At 42.6% G+C, this 18803-nt stretch overlaps 1 protein-coding gene across 16 annotated transcripts in view; it reads left to right on the top strand.

Annotated features, from left to right (window-relative positions):
• Ptprt (protein tyrosine phosphatase, receptor type, T) overlaps positions 1 to 18803 on the top strand; it is a 1095890-nt gene that overhangs the window by 821791 nt on the left and 255296 nt on the right. For all 16 annotated transcript variants that reach the window (NM_001108603.3, NM_001402009.2, XM_087653463.1 and 13 more), the window contains 1 exon segment: positions 893 to 995. In NM_001108603.3, the coding sequence (NP_001102073.2) occupies positions 893 to 995 (103 nt within the window).

Raw genomic sequence — 18803 nt, 5'->3', positions numbered from 1 at the left:
CTAAGATTGCAAACTCTTCTACCAGCAGGGTGCACCACCCTGCCTGACAACATTAAGCAGGAACACTGTAGAACGCTTATTTCCAGCTTCCATATTTTGGAATATCTATGCAATCTAGTCTGCATGCATATGTATTTTGCATGCGGTTTTGCAGAAGCCATGATTTTCTGTAGCTTAATGTTTCCACTTATCCTTATCCCATAAGTATTTCCCACTCTGCTGCGTTGCCTTCATTATAATGTTCCGTCAACTGGATGGACGTAATTTAATTAAACAGTCCCTTGTGGTTGAATATATTTGGTGTTTCTACGTTTTTATAAAATAGCGCTCCAATAAACATGTTACAAAATAAACTTTAAATCGTTGATTGGGATTATAACTTTAGGATTAAATTCAGAAACTGAAAAAGAAGAGAATTAAAAGAGATGTGGGTTTTAATAGCTCATAATACAAATGGCTAAATTACCCTTTCAAAGGATTAGATTTAGTCACACTCCTGTGGGGGGGAAAGGGTCTTGTGAAAAAAAAATGGAGCTAATTCATCTTTCCTTTCATTTGCATCTAAATGCATATAACAAGGCTGACTCTTTTCACATCTTTATAATGTACTTATGTGTCCCACGTATTCCTTTTTTTCTGGGTAGGAGGGGTACTTTCTGATGATGGACCTGCCTGACCCCTCTTCAATCTATTGCACTGACAGAGAAGTAGATGGGAAGCCAAGGCCTCCCTTACTGAGGAGTTCTGATGTCATGGCACTCTTACTACCACTCACTACCTCTCTGTTCTGCTGGGATGTGATCAAGGGGATGGGATGAGAGAGAATGGGAAGCATTGGGGGGCATATGGGACATGTGCTTGATCACCTCCACTCTCTCTCTCTCTTCATCAGCTCCATCAATGCCCGAATATGATGCAGATAGCCCACTCAATGAAACAGATACGACCATCACAGTGATGCTCAAACCTGCCCAGTCCCGGGGAGCCCCTGTCAGGTGAGGAACTACGGTCTGCGGTTTTCCCTTCTGTACACATCTCCAGGTGAATCACATGGCTGGCAGTGTGCCTGGCTTCAATAAGCCAGAAGCCAGACTTTCTACAAGGAAGATGGTCAGCAACTCTAAGCCTCACCATGAACATCAGTTCAAAGGGAACATCCTGATAGGGACCTGAAATAGCCAGGGAGAGAAACTTCTGGAACATGATTAAGGAAAATGTAGTTTGTGGGTGGAAAATCTAAACACAGTAAGTACTTTTGCGAAATTGCCTGCCTCACTGCCCTGACAGACAGACAGACAGACAGACAAGTAGGCGGGCAGATAGTTAGGCAGGCAGGCAGGCAGGCAGGCAGAGAGACAGACAGACAAATGGCTCTGTATTCTCCAAAGAATCTGATCACAGATTTCAGATAGGATGAGCCCTTGGGGTTCTTTCCATTCAGAGCTATGAGGTGCTAGAGTCCCATAGGTGCCATGCCTGCAGTATCCCACTGCTTATTTTAATAAGAGTTTGTTGAGGCTCACATGGGTACCCAGGAAGCAAGAACCTAATCTTGCCAGCTAGGTTGACCAGGGCAAATTCATAGCTGTCAGGATGGGTTGTCATTCATTTTAAACAAGGTTCCCTTTGTACAAGGCAACAGTGTTGACTGCTGGGCTTGCTCAAAATCCAGGCCTTAGGCCCTCAGTGCATCAAAATAAGTAGAATGTTAGGTGGAACTTCCAGATTGGCTCAATTCAGTCCAACAAGCATGGACCAAGTCCCTTTATATAATGAATGGGGTGCGGGGGCTGTTGTTCAGGAAGCCAAGCTATAGTAACAGAGACAGACATATGACATAGTCACAATGCTATGACACCTCATGGAATTCTACATAGGACTTATAGACGTGCAGAGAAAACTCCTAGAGAAGGCGGCATGGAGCTGTATAAGGTTTGACTTGTTACAAGTGTCCAGTTTGACCCAAGAGAAGGGTAGCTTATTAAAAATGAAACACCCATGCCTAGTTAAGTTTGCTTTAACCTAAAGAGCAAGGTGGCAGTGGGGAGATGGATAGGAAGCAGGGTTTCTCTAGGAGGCTCAGGCTGACTTGAGAGTTATGGGGATCCACTAGTGATTGGTTTTTTAGTGACATCGCCTTCCATGCCCCTGGGAGCTGGGAGACAAGCCTAGAAGGAGGCTTTTGAGTTCATCCTCATCTCCATTTTCATCCCTCACTTACCTCTACCCAGAAAGTATGTGATGGGACCAACAGAATGAAGCAACAGAAATGCACGAGGTTTTGCATAGTCCGAAGACTGGGGGATGGCCCTCTTTACATATAGACAGTGAGACTGTATCTTCATTTTCAGACCAGGAGGCGCAGGCGTTGAAACGAGGGTAATGAAGGAACCACACCGCACTGCTGAGAACCCATCATCTACACAGCCACACAGCCCTCTCTTTTTGTTCATCAGGCTCCTGTAAAGCTCCTCCCAGTTTTAAGATTAGGAAACGTATGCCACGTAACAAGTAGGCCAGGCAAGACTGAAGCCCAGTTCCGACCCCCACCCCACGTTCACTTTACTGAGCCAAGCCACCTTACTAGGAGGATGGTCTGCACAGCATAGTTTGCTGACATTTCCATCTTGAGAAATGGAAGGAAATGTCACTGCTCAACGGGAAAATGGTTGGTGTCTAGACATCTCTGGCTGCTTTCCTCCTCAAGGCTCTGGTTCACTGAGTGGGTGTATGCTCTGTCTCTGGAATTATTTTCAGACCAGTGCCTGGGCATTTGCCAAGAAGGGGAGGAGACTAAGAAACGACATAGAGAAGGCCTTTCAGGACAACAGTTCTGAGAGCAGGAACACTACTAGATATCTCAGTTACCCTCTTTTACCTGGGCATGAGCCCTGGGCATAGGATTTGCGTCTTGGAGGCAGCTGGCCACAACAGGTATTTATTGAGTACTTGCTTTGTAGTGAGGTGAACTCACCGATTTGAGTATAGCACGAAGCAAGAGAAGCCCTCTCTTCCTTCTTGAGGTTTATCCTGGTGCAAGTGTGCCATAGAATAGATCAGGGAGGTGAGACAATAAACACCTAACTAAGCAAACAAAGCCATTATGCAGGTGAAGGGATGCAGTTAGCTGACTGTCCAGACTGAGAGGAACTGTGGGCATGGTGGAGAGATGAGCTACATGCAGGAAAGCAGGAACTGCGCTACTCTGTACGCTGGAAACCAGGAGCTTCTAAGAAGAGCAACTGGATGGTCTACAACCTGGAACCATCTCCGACCTCCAACTTGCTTCAGGAATTTGGCCAAAGATAACTTGAATCATATTTTAAAATTGTTGAGAGAAACATCCAAATGCCTGCTAACATAGTACAGTAGATGTAGCAGACAATAATTTATAACGTTTCACATAACTAGAAAAATGTCAAAGTTCCCAACATGTGGAAATGACATGTTTCAGAAGCCCAATTATCCTAACTCAACCATGATACACAGTGTGTTCAGGTATTGGATTGTCATTTGTACCCTGTAAATAAGTACAAATATTATATGTCAGTTTGAAAATAGCCATGGTTAAGAGAAAAAATTTGTCTGGCAAGATGGCTCAGCAAGTAAAGGTACTTGCCACCAAACCCAATGAGTTTAATTTCTGAGAATTCATATGGTAGACAAAAAGACCTGATGCCTAGAAAGTTGTCTCCTGGCATTCAAATTTATGTGTCCTTATTTCCCCTCCAACAAATCAAAATTACAAATGCAATACAAATATATGAAAAGATTTCAGAATTAATAATATTTTTATTTCTGTTACATGGCATGTTATCTAAGTTTTCTGGTGGGTAAATTAGTTGGGAAATCCCATGTCTATTAGAGAGAGAGAGAGAGAGAGAGAGAGAGAGAGAGAGAGAGAGAGAGAGAGAGCTGAGAAATTTAAGTCTAAGGTCTGAGGTGTTAAATTGTTTTAGGGTCTTGGTACACAAAGCCAGTGATTAATTAATTTCTTTCTATGCTAACAAAACTCCTGACAAAAACAATTTAAGGATGGAAAATTTTATTTTGGCTCACAGTTTAAAGGTAGAACAGTCATGATCACAGGAGACCCAAGCAGCTGGTTACATTGTATCCACAGTTAGGGAGCAGAGAATGATGAGCTCTGGTACCCATTTCCCTTTCTCCTCTTCATTGAATCCAAGACCACAGCCTGTGGAATGGTGCTGCCCACATTTCGCATAGGGCTTTACACCTCAACACAGTCTAGAAAATCTCTTATAGAGATCCGTTATCCAGTCATTCTAGATCCTGAGCCATCGACAACTCTTGTCACTATTGGATAGATAGTTGAACATAGATCAGACTCTAAGGTCTTTGCTGTCCCAATAGTTCTGACGTGAAGTCCTACTGTGGCAGGGGAAACTGGAAGGAATTTTAGGTATTGTGAGGCTTTTTGCCAGCTGGAGATGATATTGTGGGTAAGGGGTGTCCTGTAACTCTGGATGGCGTAGCCCCAGCCTATAATCTGTCCCTCTATGTATTTATATGCAGTTCTCACAGAGCCATCCCTAAGCCTTGGCCTCCTGGCCTCTAGGCAGTCTTTTCTTCCTCCAACCCACACTTCTTAACTGCTGATGGGGCTACATTCCAGCCTCCCACTCCTTGGAAGCCTCCCAGGTTTGACTTCTTCGAGTAGGGCTGAGAATTCAGAGCAAGAAGGCGGGGGGCCATCAAGGAGCTGACTGCATGAGGTTCCTGCACCCTCCGGCCAAACCAGCTCGGCAGCTTGGCCTATTTTTCTAATACTCCACAATGGAGATTTATTGCTTTTGTATTGCTCTCCTCGGGCCTTCAAAGATTTATTGGTTTTTAAGTGACAGAATCCCAGAATTGCTTAAAAGATCAATCAAATGGTGACTGGAATCTAATATTCAGCTCTGACTCGAACACGCCGAACCTTCTTCCCCCACGCCCCACCTGTCATGCTGATGTATCTGTGGTAACCTTCATAAGAAAGTAACTTGGCCATGAATTAATCACCCATAATGCAGTCCCTGCAGTGAGGCGGGGGTCTCTGCGACAAAAATCTGTGGGAGACGCTCTCTCCGCTACAGCAGACCTTCTTGCAAGGATCCCTTCCTGGTCTCTCCTCTCTCATCCACTTAGTCTGCAGCATTGTCCCTTGATTTGCCAATCAGCCCTGGTTGGAAGTACGGTTTTACCTGCCCCGTTCTCCTGGCTGGCTAGGTGTTCGTCCTCATACGTCTGTCTCAGGTCTGTCCCCCCACCACCACACTGCTAGAGTGGTCCTTGGGAAGCACAAATTGGATCAAGTTAGCTTCCCTGCTTAAAATTCTTAAATGGGTCACTGGTTTTCTATTGCATTAAGTTCAAGCTTCTTAGCATGAAATTCAAGGCCTGTCAGCATCTGCCCTTAACCTTATTTCTCATTTCATTTAAATTCACTCTGCCCCTTTACCAGCTTTTACTCAACAGTGACCTTTGTGATTCCTTCCTGGTTCATTCCTGAGCTTTTAAACTGTGTTATGAGTGCATTATGCATTTGTCAGCTCTCTTTGTTTTGAGTTTTCTGTTTGTTGTGGTACTGTCTCAGATTCCCTTGTCTTGGCCATGATACACTTGAAGTCTTGGTGCTTCTGGGCCTCCTTAACTTGGAATAATGTCTAGCCAAGAGTAGGTCCCAACAAACAAACAAAAATACAAAAATAAAGTAAACAAAGAAACCCCCAATATGTAGTCAGTAAAGCATGTGACTATTTAATTCAGCGTGTTTATCATGCTTACCTTGTCAATTCCAAGTGCTAAGGCCATGCATTTTGTTAGCTTCCTTCTATTCCAAAACAGAATAGTTGTCAGGTAGATCTTTCTCAGACAACAAAGATGCCCTTCTTTGTGAGCTCTCTGGTCGGATCGCCACTGACCACATGTGACTGTCAGGCACTTGATGCATTCCTGCCATACAGAGGGAGCAGCTTGTTTTATGATGGTTGCTTTTGAACAGTGTGATATCTCAACACAGGCACAGCGCACACTGATCAAAGCTAACCTCCCTCTATCTACCCTTGGCATGCCACCTCTAGCTCCCACCATGCTGCATTGTTTGGGGTCTCTCCATGAGAGAGAACATTCAGTCCATGCCTTTTTGTGTCCGGCTTCCTTCGTTTGGCATAGATTTCTCCAGTTCCATTCATTTTCCTTCAAATGACAGGATTTCATCTTTCTTTATGACTGAGTAGCCCTCTGTTGGGTAGATATACTGCACTTTCTTTATCCACTCATCGGCTGGTGAGCATCTAGGCTGATTCGTATCATTTCTATTGGCACTGTGTGCTGGAGTAGATAGCTCGGTCATAGACCGAAGCTGCCTGTATTTTCTTATGAGTTTATATTACTTCATATCCATGCCAGAATTATTTTTCATTCAATTTGAGAACAGCTATTCTAAATAGAGAGAGATGATACCTCCCTGTAGTTTGGATTTGCATTCCCCTGGTGGCTAATGATAGCAAGCCTTCTAAAGGCACTTGTTGGCCATGTGTTGGTCTCCTTTGGGGGGATACTGCAGGTGTATAAGAACAAACAAGTATGGAAAAGACAAAGGGGGGCTATGAAGGTATGTGTGTGACTAAGGATTCTCCTGAGAGTTAAGTGCACAGGCATCCAGCATGAGCCTCCTGGGCATGGAAGCTGGAGGGCTTCCTAGAGGGAGCACTGCCTAATTAAGGTCTATGGACTGAGGGGTATTTAATGGAAGAGAGAGGGTTGTGACTGAGAGGAATCAGGACACCTAAGAGTCCATAAAGAGAAGCATATGGGATGTCCTAAGGGTCCTAGGTAGTCAGTGAGCAGGGCAAGAGATGAGGCAGAAGAGGAAGGCAGACAGGGACCAAAGCAAGAAGGTCTTTGCTCTGGGTTTGGACTTAGTTAGGAGATGTAGGAGGGATATTTAGCAGATGCCCACATTTTGTCCTCTGTGTGATTGGCTTCTGTTGATGCCACTATGCAGGTATGCCATTACCTTTCCAGCCTCCAGGCCAGTGGCCACATCCCAGACTGTCTTGCCTCCATCCTGAGTGCAGAATGCACCATCTCTTCCAGTGCTGCCTTCAGCCTTCTCCTGTCTGAACTTGTGTGTGGAGTCTGTGTCAGTTACTGTGGCTCCTTGGGGACAGGAGCTAGGTCAGAACACAACCAGAGACCAATATGTTCTCCCCACCACATCTGCCTCCCAGTTGGATGCAGCAGGATGGAAAAGGCTTTTAGGATCAGATTCAGCTTCATCCAGCAGTTTCACTGGGTATATTTAGACCAGGTACTTGATTCTGTGATTCTCGAGTTATCTGATGATAAAAGTAGGAACGCATATGTGTATATGATACCATATGTATATCACATATATATGTATACACACAGCACACACACATATATATAATGCATATTTATATATGTGAATACGCACACACACACAAACTCTTTTATGAAGGTCACATAAAAGAGTTTAGGGCAACTGGTTGTTCCTAGTCAGACCATTGAAGGAAGGACTGCCCCATTCCACCCCCAGCTCTGGGTAGCCACAGGCAGGTTTATCTTCTGAGCCTGCTATAAGCTGATGTTCCTATACTGTATGTGTACTGATCCTTAGGTGAGGTTAATAGCATTGTAGGTGCTATCACAATCCAGTAGGCTTAAGAACAGGATGGGACCTGGTAGGTATTACAGTCATCCTGGGTACTTCTCATGGGCCATCTATGAGGAGCGTTAGTACTTGTGACCTATTATTATGGTGTCAATAGGCATGGAGCAGCTCCAGCCTGTAAGGTCAGATATACAAGACTGAATACCAGAAGTCAGTGTATCTTGCCAATGGCATCCAAAGGTCATAGAAAGTTAAATCTACTCCCTGATGAGAATCTGCAGACCTCATGCAATTGACAGGCACGTCTAGTTAGGGCCACGCATTCTGAAGTACACGGTGATTAGTTGCAGTGCAAATTGGAGACCCAGCCAACTTTTAAAGAATGAAGAAACTTTACTGGGAAATAAAGAAAACTATTGCCAAATTTCCTCCAGGATTCCTTTAATAACAGCACAGCCCTGAGTGGGAGCACATAGAACAATCACAGAAGGGTTTTGCTGGTCCATGGAGCTGCAGCGAGCAAAATTGGAATCATTACCATCTGATTCTCAGACACCAGCATCTGATTGTGTCCAATTAGGAAGAAGAAATGAAAATTTGGAGGATTTATTAGCATGGGGCAGCCTGAGGAGTTTGTGAGTCCCAGTTCACAAGGAGTTAGATGAGAGGCAGCAATTACAATCATTCTCTAAGCCCTGTTTGTTTTGTTCAGTTCCCCTTGGTTCTCCGGGCCACCTTTGCTAGGGACTAAATATGAGGAGATCTGTGTGGCCCGCTTTGCAGCGAGCATTTGGTGGCGATGAGAGGTATTTCATATAACCTGTAAGAAGATTTAGCTCTGTAAGTAACTAACACTGCTTGTATCTATGCCCAAAAGCATGCTGGGAATGTATCACACCGGATTAGGGAACATGGGGAGTCAGATACAAGAAGCAGCAATGGAAATAAGGAATCGGAAGATGTGCGCTGTTGTATTCTTCCCCCCACCATCTAAGTATGGCAGTAAAGGGATATACCATTTTAATTAGAGATGCATGAATCCACCAAAGGAGACAGGGGTCAGTCCTGCATTGAACCAAAGAACAACAGGCAGACGGATAATTCAGTCTTGTTACAAAAGCAGAAAAGCCGAATGGCAAAGTGTGTGAAACTGTAGATGCCTTGATTCGCTTCACTATGGTGATTTTTTCACATCTCTCCTCATCGTACTACCTATGTATCTATCGCCCATCTATGGCAGCGTGCATAGCTTGGATATACGTAATAAAGTTTATCTGTTTAAGGAAAGAAAGATTTCACAGGAAAACGCCAGGGAAGAAAGGTGACACTTGAATAATATAGATGGCTTGCATTCGTTTGAGCTCACCCTAGCTACACTGCTGAATTCCCGTTATAAACCAGCCCCACCCACCTCTACCTTCCCCTCTGCACCCCAGCAATGCAGCTTACCAAGAACTGTCTCTGGCGTTGGGAGTTTGGATTCTATTACTCAGGCTCAAACCGAGGAGGGGAAAAGCAGGTGTTTGAAGACGAACGTTTTAAATGGAGCAGTCGATGGAACACGAGGAGTGAGAGTGTTCTATTTTGGACTGTCTGCCATCTGGAGAAATGGAGACTGAGGCTGTTGCTGCCAGGAATGAGGGGAGAGAGTGGTTGCCATGTTCACCTCCTACCACAGGGGCTATTTAAGCTCGAAACGTCTGTGGTGCTGGAGAGGCGTCTGAGCAGAGGTTTGCATTTGGAAACTTCAGCACCTCTATGGCGTGTGAAAACCCAGCAGAGAGGATGACCACACTCAAGGACAGTGCAGAGGTGAATGGCAGGAGAGAATTGTGATGCTCTAACAAGGGACATCTCAGAGGAGGGAGAAGGCCAGGCTTGTGAAGAAGTGGAAAGAAACCCAGGTCGGTATGACCGTGTTGTAACTTCCTTTATAAAACAAGAAAGTTAAACAGTGATTACAAGAAAGAAAAAAAAAAACAAGCAATGTTCTAATAGAACCTCTAATAGAAAATAAGGAAGAGGGCTGGAGGGATGGCTCAGTGGTAAATTACAAACTGTTCAAGCTAAGAACTAGAGTTAAATTACCAGAACCCATAGCAGACATGACACAACTGCGTGTAACTCCAAATCCAGAGGGATCAGGCACCTCTGCCATCCATGGGCACCTGCACTCACACGTACAAACCCACACACAGACATACACACACACACATATATATATAATGTCTTAAAAATTATAAGAAAATGTAAGAGATACATAAGTTGACCGAGGACAATAGGAACAGGAAGACAGTGCCGTTAATCAAAGTGCTGGAACCGGAAACGTGGGCGAGGCTTGCTCAAAAATAATGTGAAGGTAAGAGCTCAGCTTGTGCTACTCTTGCAGAGAATCAGAGCTCCATTCACAGCAGCCATATTTGGGCAGCTCACAAATGCTTGCACCTCCAGCCCCAGCATGTTCAGGACCCTCTTCTGGCCTCCACAAGCACACACGTGAAACTGAACAGCCGCACACAGACACGTACATAGGTATACAACAAAATATAAGAAAAATTTTTTTTTAATTATGAGGACAGACCTGCTAGAAAAGATGCTGAGACCTGACAGATCAGATCTCACTGTTGTCGAAGAGTCTGTATAAAGGCAGAGACATGATAAAGAAAAAAAAAGGTCAGCAGGGAATAGTGGTCCAGGGATAAGATGCTAGAAGGGAGGCCATAGTAACGAAACTTCCTGTGGGATAACCGCGGAAAGATGCTGTATGGGTGGTAATGGATTCAAGGAGATGAGCTCACAGTCAGATATACTGGGGACCAACAGACCATGGAAAGGTGGGAGGGCTGTATAAGTAGATGTGGTTTTATGATGCTTACCCTCCCACATGGGGTGGGGATGGGTGGGTGGGGCTCATGAAAATCTCCCCTTGTGCTGTGCTGAATGAGAAGAGGCCATGGATTTTTTGAGGTACAGATAAAGTCCAGAGAGCTTTCCATGAGAGATGAACAGAACAACAGTAGAAAGTAGAGCTTGGCATAAGACATTAAGTTCCTGAAGAATAATGATTCTCACACTTGGGTCACTTGCTGCTGAGACCCTGACCTACTGAACTGGAGCTTCAGAATACCATGTGTCTCCTTCCCCAGGGATAACACCTTCCTAGGAATGATGTACAGGTTCTAAACCTGTTCTCCAATGGCCCTCAATGTCAAGCAGTTCTCAACTCATAGGTTGTGATCCCTTTCGGCATAGGGAGTGGGGAGTTCCAAGAACTCTTTCTTAGGGGTCACATCTCAGATAGCCTGCATATTAGATATTAAGAATTCATAACAGTAACAAAATTACATTTATGAAGTACAACAAAATAGTTTTATAGTTGAGGGGGAACTGTATTAAAGGGTCACAGCATTAGAACGGTTGAGAAGCACGAGTTTAAGACATGGTCAATTCCCATATGGTTCAAACTTTTGTACAGCATAGTTACCTGGAGAGCTAGTCCGCTTGCAGATTCTTGGCCATGTCCAGGGATGAAAAGATGGGGCCCGAGAGACTGCCTTTAAAATATCTTCCCAGGTGATGCTGATCCTGTTGGTTGACCCTTGAGTACTAGTGATTTAACCAACAGGTGGCCCGGGGGAGAAAGGTGCCTATACAGATAATCAGGTAGGCTCTCCATGGTGCTGATCTTTGCTCATGGCTATGCTGTGAGAAGCAGCTGTTTTATATTCTATCTGGGTACCACCATGGCTGGTTTTGCAGATTTCAGAACCCGGTGTCTCTATGGCAGTGTATTTCAGCATCCGGATAACAGCGCTAGCTCAGACGAGCTGATCTAGAATCTGACAGTGTACTCCTCTATTCCTGTCTACACAGGGGCTAGAAACACAGCCCTGTTCTCTGATGATGATGACAATGACTGGTGTCTGAAATAATTCATGTTGTGTTGATGCGTGCTGATGGTGAATCTTAATATATTGCCTCTATGCAGATGTTAGGGCGTAGGTAGAAGATGGATGTGTGGTGAAGCTGAACACCAGACCCCAAACAAATCTGTAATCTTTTATAGAGGGCTGAAGCAGCCTGGGAGAAACAAATCCATTTCCAACTTTTACTCTGTAAAAAAGTTCTATATTTTCTTAGATCAGACAAAATATATTGAGTGCCAAAATACTGTGGCGGTATGGGTGCGTCACTCGGCTGGGTTCGAATCTGTATGCATTGTCCCCCTGGGCCAGTTTTGATTATGTTCTTTTTCCTTTCATTGCAGTCAGCAAATCTGAATTTGCTATTGTGGGGAGAGTAGGAAGACGAGGGGGAAAAAACGAAGGTTTTTAACCTTCAGAAAGTTCAGAGGTTCAGTCTGAATAAGCACAAAAACTTTCAGTGTGCCTCTGAAGTCCTTGAATTGGCAAAACTGCTCAGACTCCCAAGAGAACTACTGTGCACGCAGGATTCAGGGCTGGCTTTGTGGCCAGAAGGGAAAGCTGAAATTATGAGTAACAGAGTCAGGAAAAGTGGGAAGAAGAACTGAGGTTGGAGAGGGTTGGGGTACGAGTCCAGGATAAGTGTTAGTCTATTGTTCTGTTTCTCCATTTCCAAACCATCTGCTTCCCACTGCTCACAGGTAACAACTCCTCTGCTGGGGCACCCTGTTCCTGCTTAGTTGAATCTATTTCCCAGGGATAAATGGTCTAAAACAGTTTCCAGTAGTGGCATATTTGTAAAGTCATGGAAGGAGTAGAAAGATTGGGGTACAGATACAGACACATGGGCAAAATGTTCAAAGACAATGCATGGTTTGTGACAAGCACACATGCCCCAAACCAGGAGAGTTCTCTTTGGCCTCCACAGCGTACAAGTGGCTCCTTTAAAATTGGCACTGTCTCCCTGTCGGGGACCTGTGGAGCTGTGAGTGTGAGAGGCAACAATCACTTCCATTCAGGTTTGGAGCAATGTGTTTCCCAGGCTTAATTATACCACAGGTATATAAATTACAGAAACATGTTAATGCTCCCATGATTAAAATTATAGAGTGCCTAATTGAAAAAGCATAAACTGAATTGAAGAATTCCTAATTATAGTTTGCTTTGAGGTGTTAATTTCCTCCATAACGAATGCATAATTTCTTGGAACCTAAAAGGGCAGCCTCTGCATTGGCACCTAGGCCTTAGGAGGATGGGGGAGGGCTGTCTTGTCAGTGTTCATAGTTCAGGAAGCTCACTTGGGAAGCTTGGTTGAGGTCTTGACTCCAGGGGCAACCTTGTTAAACAGCTTGAGAAGGATATTATGACAGTAGTGGCCTTATTCCAAGATAAGAACAAAGCAGAGGAGTAGCCTTGGGTTGAGAAATGTTTCTCTATCCCCAAAGACTTCATCTTGTTCCCTGTTGGTTTTGTTTAAAGTTTGTGTCTATATGTTTTGGATTATATTTGTCAGTATTACATGGAGGTTCATTAAAAGTCAAATGTTTGAGGTTCCAGGAAGATAGTTCAATTGGTAAAGTGCTTATTGCACAAGCATGAGGACTTAAGTTCAGATCCCAGCACCCACATGAAGACAGATGTGATGACACAACCTGGAAACCCCAGTGATGTGTAGGCAGACATGGGAGGGTACATAGGGCTTGCTGACAATTCAATCCAATCCAATCCAATCCAATCCAATCCAATTCAATCCAATCCAATTCAATCCAATCCAATTCAATCCAATCCAATCCGATCCAAACCAATCCAGGAGCTCCCATTTCCATGAGAGAATATGACAGAAAGAGAGAGAGAGAGAGAGAGAGAGAGAGAGAGAGAGAGAGAGAGAGAGAGAGAGAGAGAGAGAGAGAAAGGGAGGGGGATGAAGGAAAGGAAGGAAGGAGGGAGAGAGAAAGGACATAAAAGTGGCAGAGGGAGACATCCAGTGTTGACTGACTCTGACCTCTTCAGGCATGTGCACACATGTACATACATATTCACCTTTACACATACACACATTTACCCATATACTCACATATACCACACACACGCACACGCACTGCAAGTGTTCAAGCCCCACCCAAAACTGAACCTGGAATTTAGCAAGACTTCCAAAACATTCTATAATGCACACCAAAACTTGAGATCCAGATTTTAGCAGTGAGTCACAGACACCCAGCTACACCTGACTGAGTCCTGTTGCTCAGGGTAGGAGCTACGGTTTGGCAATGTCCCAGACATCCTTTTATTTTACCTTTATAACCTTGCAGCAAAGTAAAAAAAGAAGCCACCTATCTTATCCCTTTAGGGGACACTGAGGGGTGAATAGAAACACACAGGTTTCAATGTGCTATGTCTTGAGAGTTTCTCCATGCTGTCCTGTGCTTTGCATCGGTATCTTTACTGATTAGTTGGGGAAAGTGCCACAGTTGAAAAGAAAAACATTGCAAATGCTGGATCTGATGACACACAGAGGAGGATCCTAAATACCCATTACCTTGGCTATCAGTGGCTTCAAGTGTGGTGGAGCCTTCTGTCTGAACAGAAGTGTGAGGGTGAAGTACAACAAGTACCACAGCTCAAAAAGAAGCTTCAAGTCTGGGAGGTTACAAACAAAATCCTATACACAGTGAGCCAAACAGCAGTGAAACATCCCTTTAAGGACTCTGGAGTGCAGAGGACTTAGTGTAAGGAGCACAAAGTAGACATTAATTCTCCTGACTCTATCAGAATTCTGTTTTACAGTCTAAATACTCTCTCTCTCTCTCTCTCTCTCTCTCTCTCTCTCTCTCTCTCTCTCTCTCTCTCGTGTGTGTAATTTTAACTAATGTGTAGCCATCTGAAATAGTAAATTTATATGGCTGCTTTTTAAGATTCTATCAGGTGTTTGCATAATTTTCAGCATTTTCATATAGTTGAAAATTTGGGTCATTTCCAGTTATTTGTTGTTATAAAGAAATCAGCTATAATGGATTTATTCATGTTTTTCTTTTGTTATTGTACCTTTAAATAGAAAAAAAGAATCCCCAGGAGTGGAATTACTAAGATGAACAAAATGAGAGAACACAGTACAATGCGTCTATTCTTATATGCAGGTGCTGACAGCGTGTTAGATCCATTAACCTTTTTATTCTTTAATTTAAAAACTCAAACTAATAAATACACATAGTTAGAAAATCAAAGAGCAAAACCCTTCCCTGCCCCATGATTTACAAGCCCACCCTTTTCTGCCCCGGGGGTGACTGCTTTTCAGTTCTTAGCCATTTCTTCCAGGAATTGGTGTATTACTACACAATGCCCTATTTTGATGTTATTGATTAAAGATATTATCTGTTTACTTCCTGCTATGATAGATGAAAATTCGGCTATCCTAAACCATTTGATACTTCTTTCCCTTCCATCTTTCCCATAGAGTTATCCTCCTACATTTTTTTTAATATAACCACATACATAATAGCTAATTTTACAATTCCATCAAAGCAGGTTACTTCAGAGCCAAGCAGTATACTATTTTTAATATAGCATCATGTAATTTACTTAAAGCTTACTAAGTGCCAGGAGGTAAGTCATTTACATATGTTAACTCACTTGGTTAATTCTTATCATAACTCTGTCAAATAAGAACTGGGAGGAGGTTGGAGAAATGGTTCAGCTGAAAAAAACACTTGCCTTGCAAGTAGGGGAAGGGACTTCTGATGCCTAGACCATGTATGAGCTCTGTGGGCTTGACGACCAGCTTATAGTCAATCATACAGGAAGGGGAGAGGGGGAGATCCCCAGATCAGTGTCAAATTGTGCTCTCTGAGTTTAGTGAAATACAAGACGGACAGTGGCCAGCAAAGACTCAATGTTAACCTTGGGCCTTACATGCTCATGCCTACTTGTGTATACATGCACACACATGCACACCCACACAGAGGTGGGGGACGTGGGGGACAGCTATGAACACATATAGGAGGAACTGGAACACCTTACCCCTTTATTTTACAGTTGTTGGGGTGGAATCCAAAGTATAGAAAGGTTAATTAATTTCTCCAAGACTGCACAGTGCTGTAAAACGTCATAACCTGTGTCTATACTTGACAGCCTTCACCACTGTGTTACACTACCTCTCATCACTCTTCTACTCTGTGTGGAAGGAATTTTTGTTGTTCCAACTCATCGTGAGCTGTACAATTATCTGTTATCTTCAGTAATATCTAATTAAACTGGTCGGACATTATTTTTCTGTCCATAGAGTCTCACCATTTCAGCGCGCTTGATATTCCCTGGAAAGAATGTAGCCCCAGAAGCAATAGATGAATGCCTCTTTTTAAAACAGTCATTTAGTTCTATAGTCTAGGAAAATAAGGACCATGACATTTGAATCTGTGTTTAATTTCATTCGTGTTTCATTTAAAGAGGTGTTTGGTGTGTCTGGATACTGTCCCTCCTGAATATCACTTCTTGTTTATCAGCCTCTCTAGATATCATTTTGATTTTGGGGGAGGCACAAAACCAGTAAGCTGAGTGGTCGGTACTGAAGGAAAGATGGGGAAGTTGACAGGCTGCAAGTGTTCTGTTTTGGAAGTGGAGGCATTTGACTTTAAGAATTATGGAGTCCCCTCCTGTCTCCTGCCTGAAGGGGCAGGCACTTGGCTCCCATGCCACAGTATGGGGACCTTACTTTCAGTATTGACCCCTTACTCCTCCTGTTCTTTTCTTCTGGATTTATGTTTTCCTTTGGGCACTCTCATCTCAGTGAAAGGTAGGCAGAGTATGTTAAATCTTCCACTTTTAAGTAGAAGCTCGCTTACATTGTTATCTAATTCACTGCTCACAGTTGGAATTGATGGGACATTACTGTCATCAGTTTTTGCAGGTGATAACACTAAGAAGGCCACACAGTAACAAAAGTTCAGAGCCAAAGCTCAAATTCAAGGCACACACCAAAGCCTACATGTTCTTCTTACTCCTGGATCATAAAACCACTTATGAAACTTGAAAGCCATTGGCAAATTTCTTTTTTCCCAATTTGACCAATTATCAAACAGGACAGGGTCACAGATCTATGAAAAGTTTGTTGTAATCTTTGGATTAATTTAGTTAATTTAGCGCATTCACATGGGAACATATTGTTTTGCATTTCTTGGGTCACTGGTAACAAATACTTTATATATATATGTATATATATATATTTCTATTATTGATATTTTCTTGACTTTCATGGTAGTGGTTATAAACAAATGCTCCTTTAATAATGTCTGACAATATGATGATACTTTTTATTTTAGCTGGAAGTACAGGTACAGTCTAGTCAATTTATGAGGAATTAATAAAGAATTAATACAAAAACTTTACAGTGCACAGGGCAGGACCCCCAAACACAAGACCCTCCAGCCCCAAATGGCAAAATGCCAATAATGAAAAGTTTTAAATTATGGGTGTTTTGATAGTCTTTTAAAGTTAAAATATATGATTTTTGTCAGACACACTTGTTCCTTTGGGGCTGAAACTTCTTTAAACCTTGAAAAAAATCTGTAAAGTTCCCAAAGACATTTTGTTCATGTAAAGATGGGTTTCCTTTGTCAGTGTTTACATTATCAGAAATTAAAGTTAAAAATTAACACATTTTAATTTATAAATGTAAAACTAAACCATGCCAAATGTGATAATGCATTGTGTAGATCCAGCACTCTGCAGTTCATAATTGGCCATAGCAAGTTCCTATCAACAAGACAGACAGTAATGGTCAAACCATTACATATTAATATCAATGAAATGTTTTTATTTTCAAAGTAAAAAGGCTAGCGTGGACAGTTGCATATTTTTAAATCTTTTTAATGTCTGACTTGATGGAATATAAACTGGATTTTCTATTCACTTCTGCATTTAATTAACCCTTAATTGTTTGAATTGAAACAAATAAAGAAAAATGTAACATCAGTGTTGAAGTTAGGCCCCAGTTCCCCCTTCCAGCCCCATGCTCCCAGAAATAAGACTCAGACTTAAAATATATTTACAAATACCTTGCCAATGTAGCTAGGCTCTTCTCTGACTAGATATAACCTAAAATATCCCATTTATTGTAGCCTACATTCCGTCATATGGCTGAATACCTGTGCTAAGGTACTAGCATCTGTCTCCTCACATCTTTCTGGTAAATCTCCCTCCTGGTTCTATCCCAGAATCCTTTCTCTTCCTCAGATGTCCCACCTTCTATTTCCTGCCTAAGTCATAGGCCATAAGCTTTTTAATTGACAGGTGATACATCCATACAATTCATAAGATGTTCTCTCTACAGTTCCCCTTTTTAGTCCAACCAAAGACTCTTTTTCTTTCAAATATAAATTGAGTACAAATATAGCAGCAAAACTATTATGAAAACTCTAAGATATGATATTTAGTAACTTAGACAAAGTATTCTATTATCTATCCAACCTTGGTGTGGTCAAGTTCTATATGTAAATAATTTTCTCTCCTAACTTGTATTATTAACCTAGAAACATCTTCTTAGACCTGGAATATCATCTTAAATCCTAAACAACTTAAGCTAATTTTAAGACTATGGCTATCTAGTCTCTGATCCCATCAGAGACGTAAGTGTGCAGGAAGTGCAAGGGTGCAGCTTCCAAAAATTATAGAAATGGCAGACAGCTGGTTGTCTGGGCAGTCGTGAGTATTGTCTCTATAACATTGGAACATCTAACTTCGCCTCCTGGGCCAGAATATCTGACATCTTTTGTGAATCAGGAATTATGAAGGACTCGCTTACCCTGTCTTGGCAGAGCTTGGCAGTTGACTTCCCTGCATCTGTTTGTCCCCTCTGGACAGCATTTTGTCTACAGATGAAGTTAAGGCATTTTCTTTGCCCAGTGCCTAGCTTGCTACAACTGAAGCAACTCCATATGGAGGCTATTGACACTCATCATCTTCTCTGAAGTGGAATGGGCACACTTCCAGGACAGCCACGTCTCACATCAGACACACACGTAATTGGAAACAAAAGAAGTATTTTAATAGCCCCTAGAATTGGCTTGTTTTTTGGTTCGTGTTTTATGTTTTTGTTTGTGTTTTATGTTTTGGTTTGTTTTTGTGTTATTGTTGTTGTTGTTGTTGTTGTTGTTGTTGTTGTGGGGATTTTGTTGGTATTACACTCAACTCAGAATGGTAGTTTCCAAACATTTAGTTGCAAAGCAACTTTTTTTGGTGCAAAAGCT

Source organism: Rattus norvegicus, chromosome 3 (assembly GCF_021556685.1).
Source record: "Rattus norvegicus strain SHRSP/BbbUtx chromosome 3, alternate assembly SHRSP_T2T, whole genome shotgun sequence".
Taxonomy (NCBI): domain Eukaryota; kingdom Metazoa; phylum Chordata; class Mammalia; order Rodentia; family Muridae; genus Rattus; species Rattus norvegicus.
Note: the sequence above shows the minus strand (reverse complement) of the source record. Positions and strands in the feature narration are given on the sequence as shown.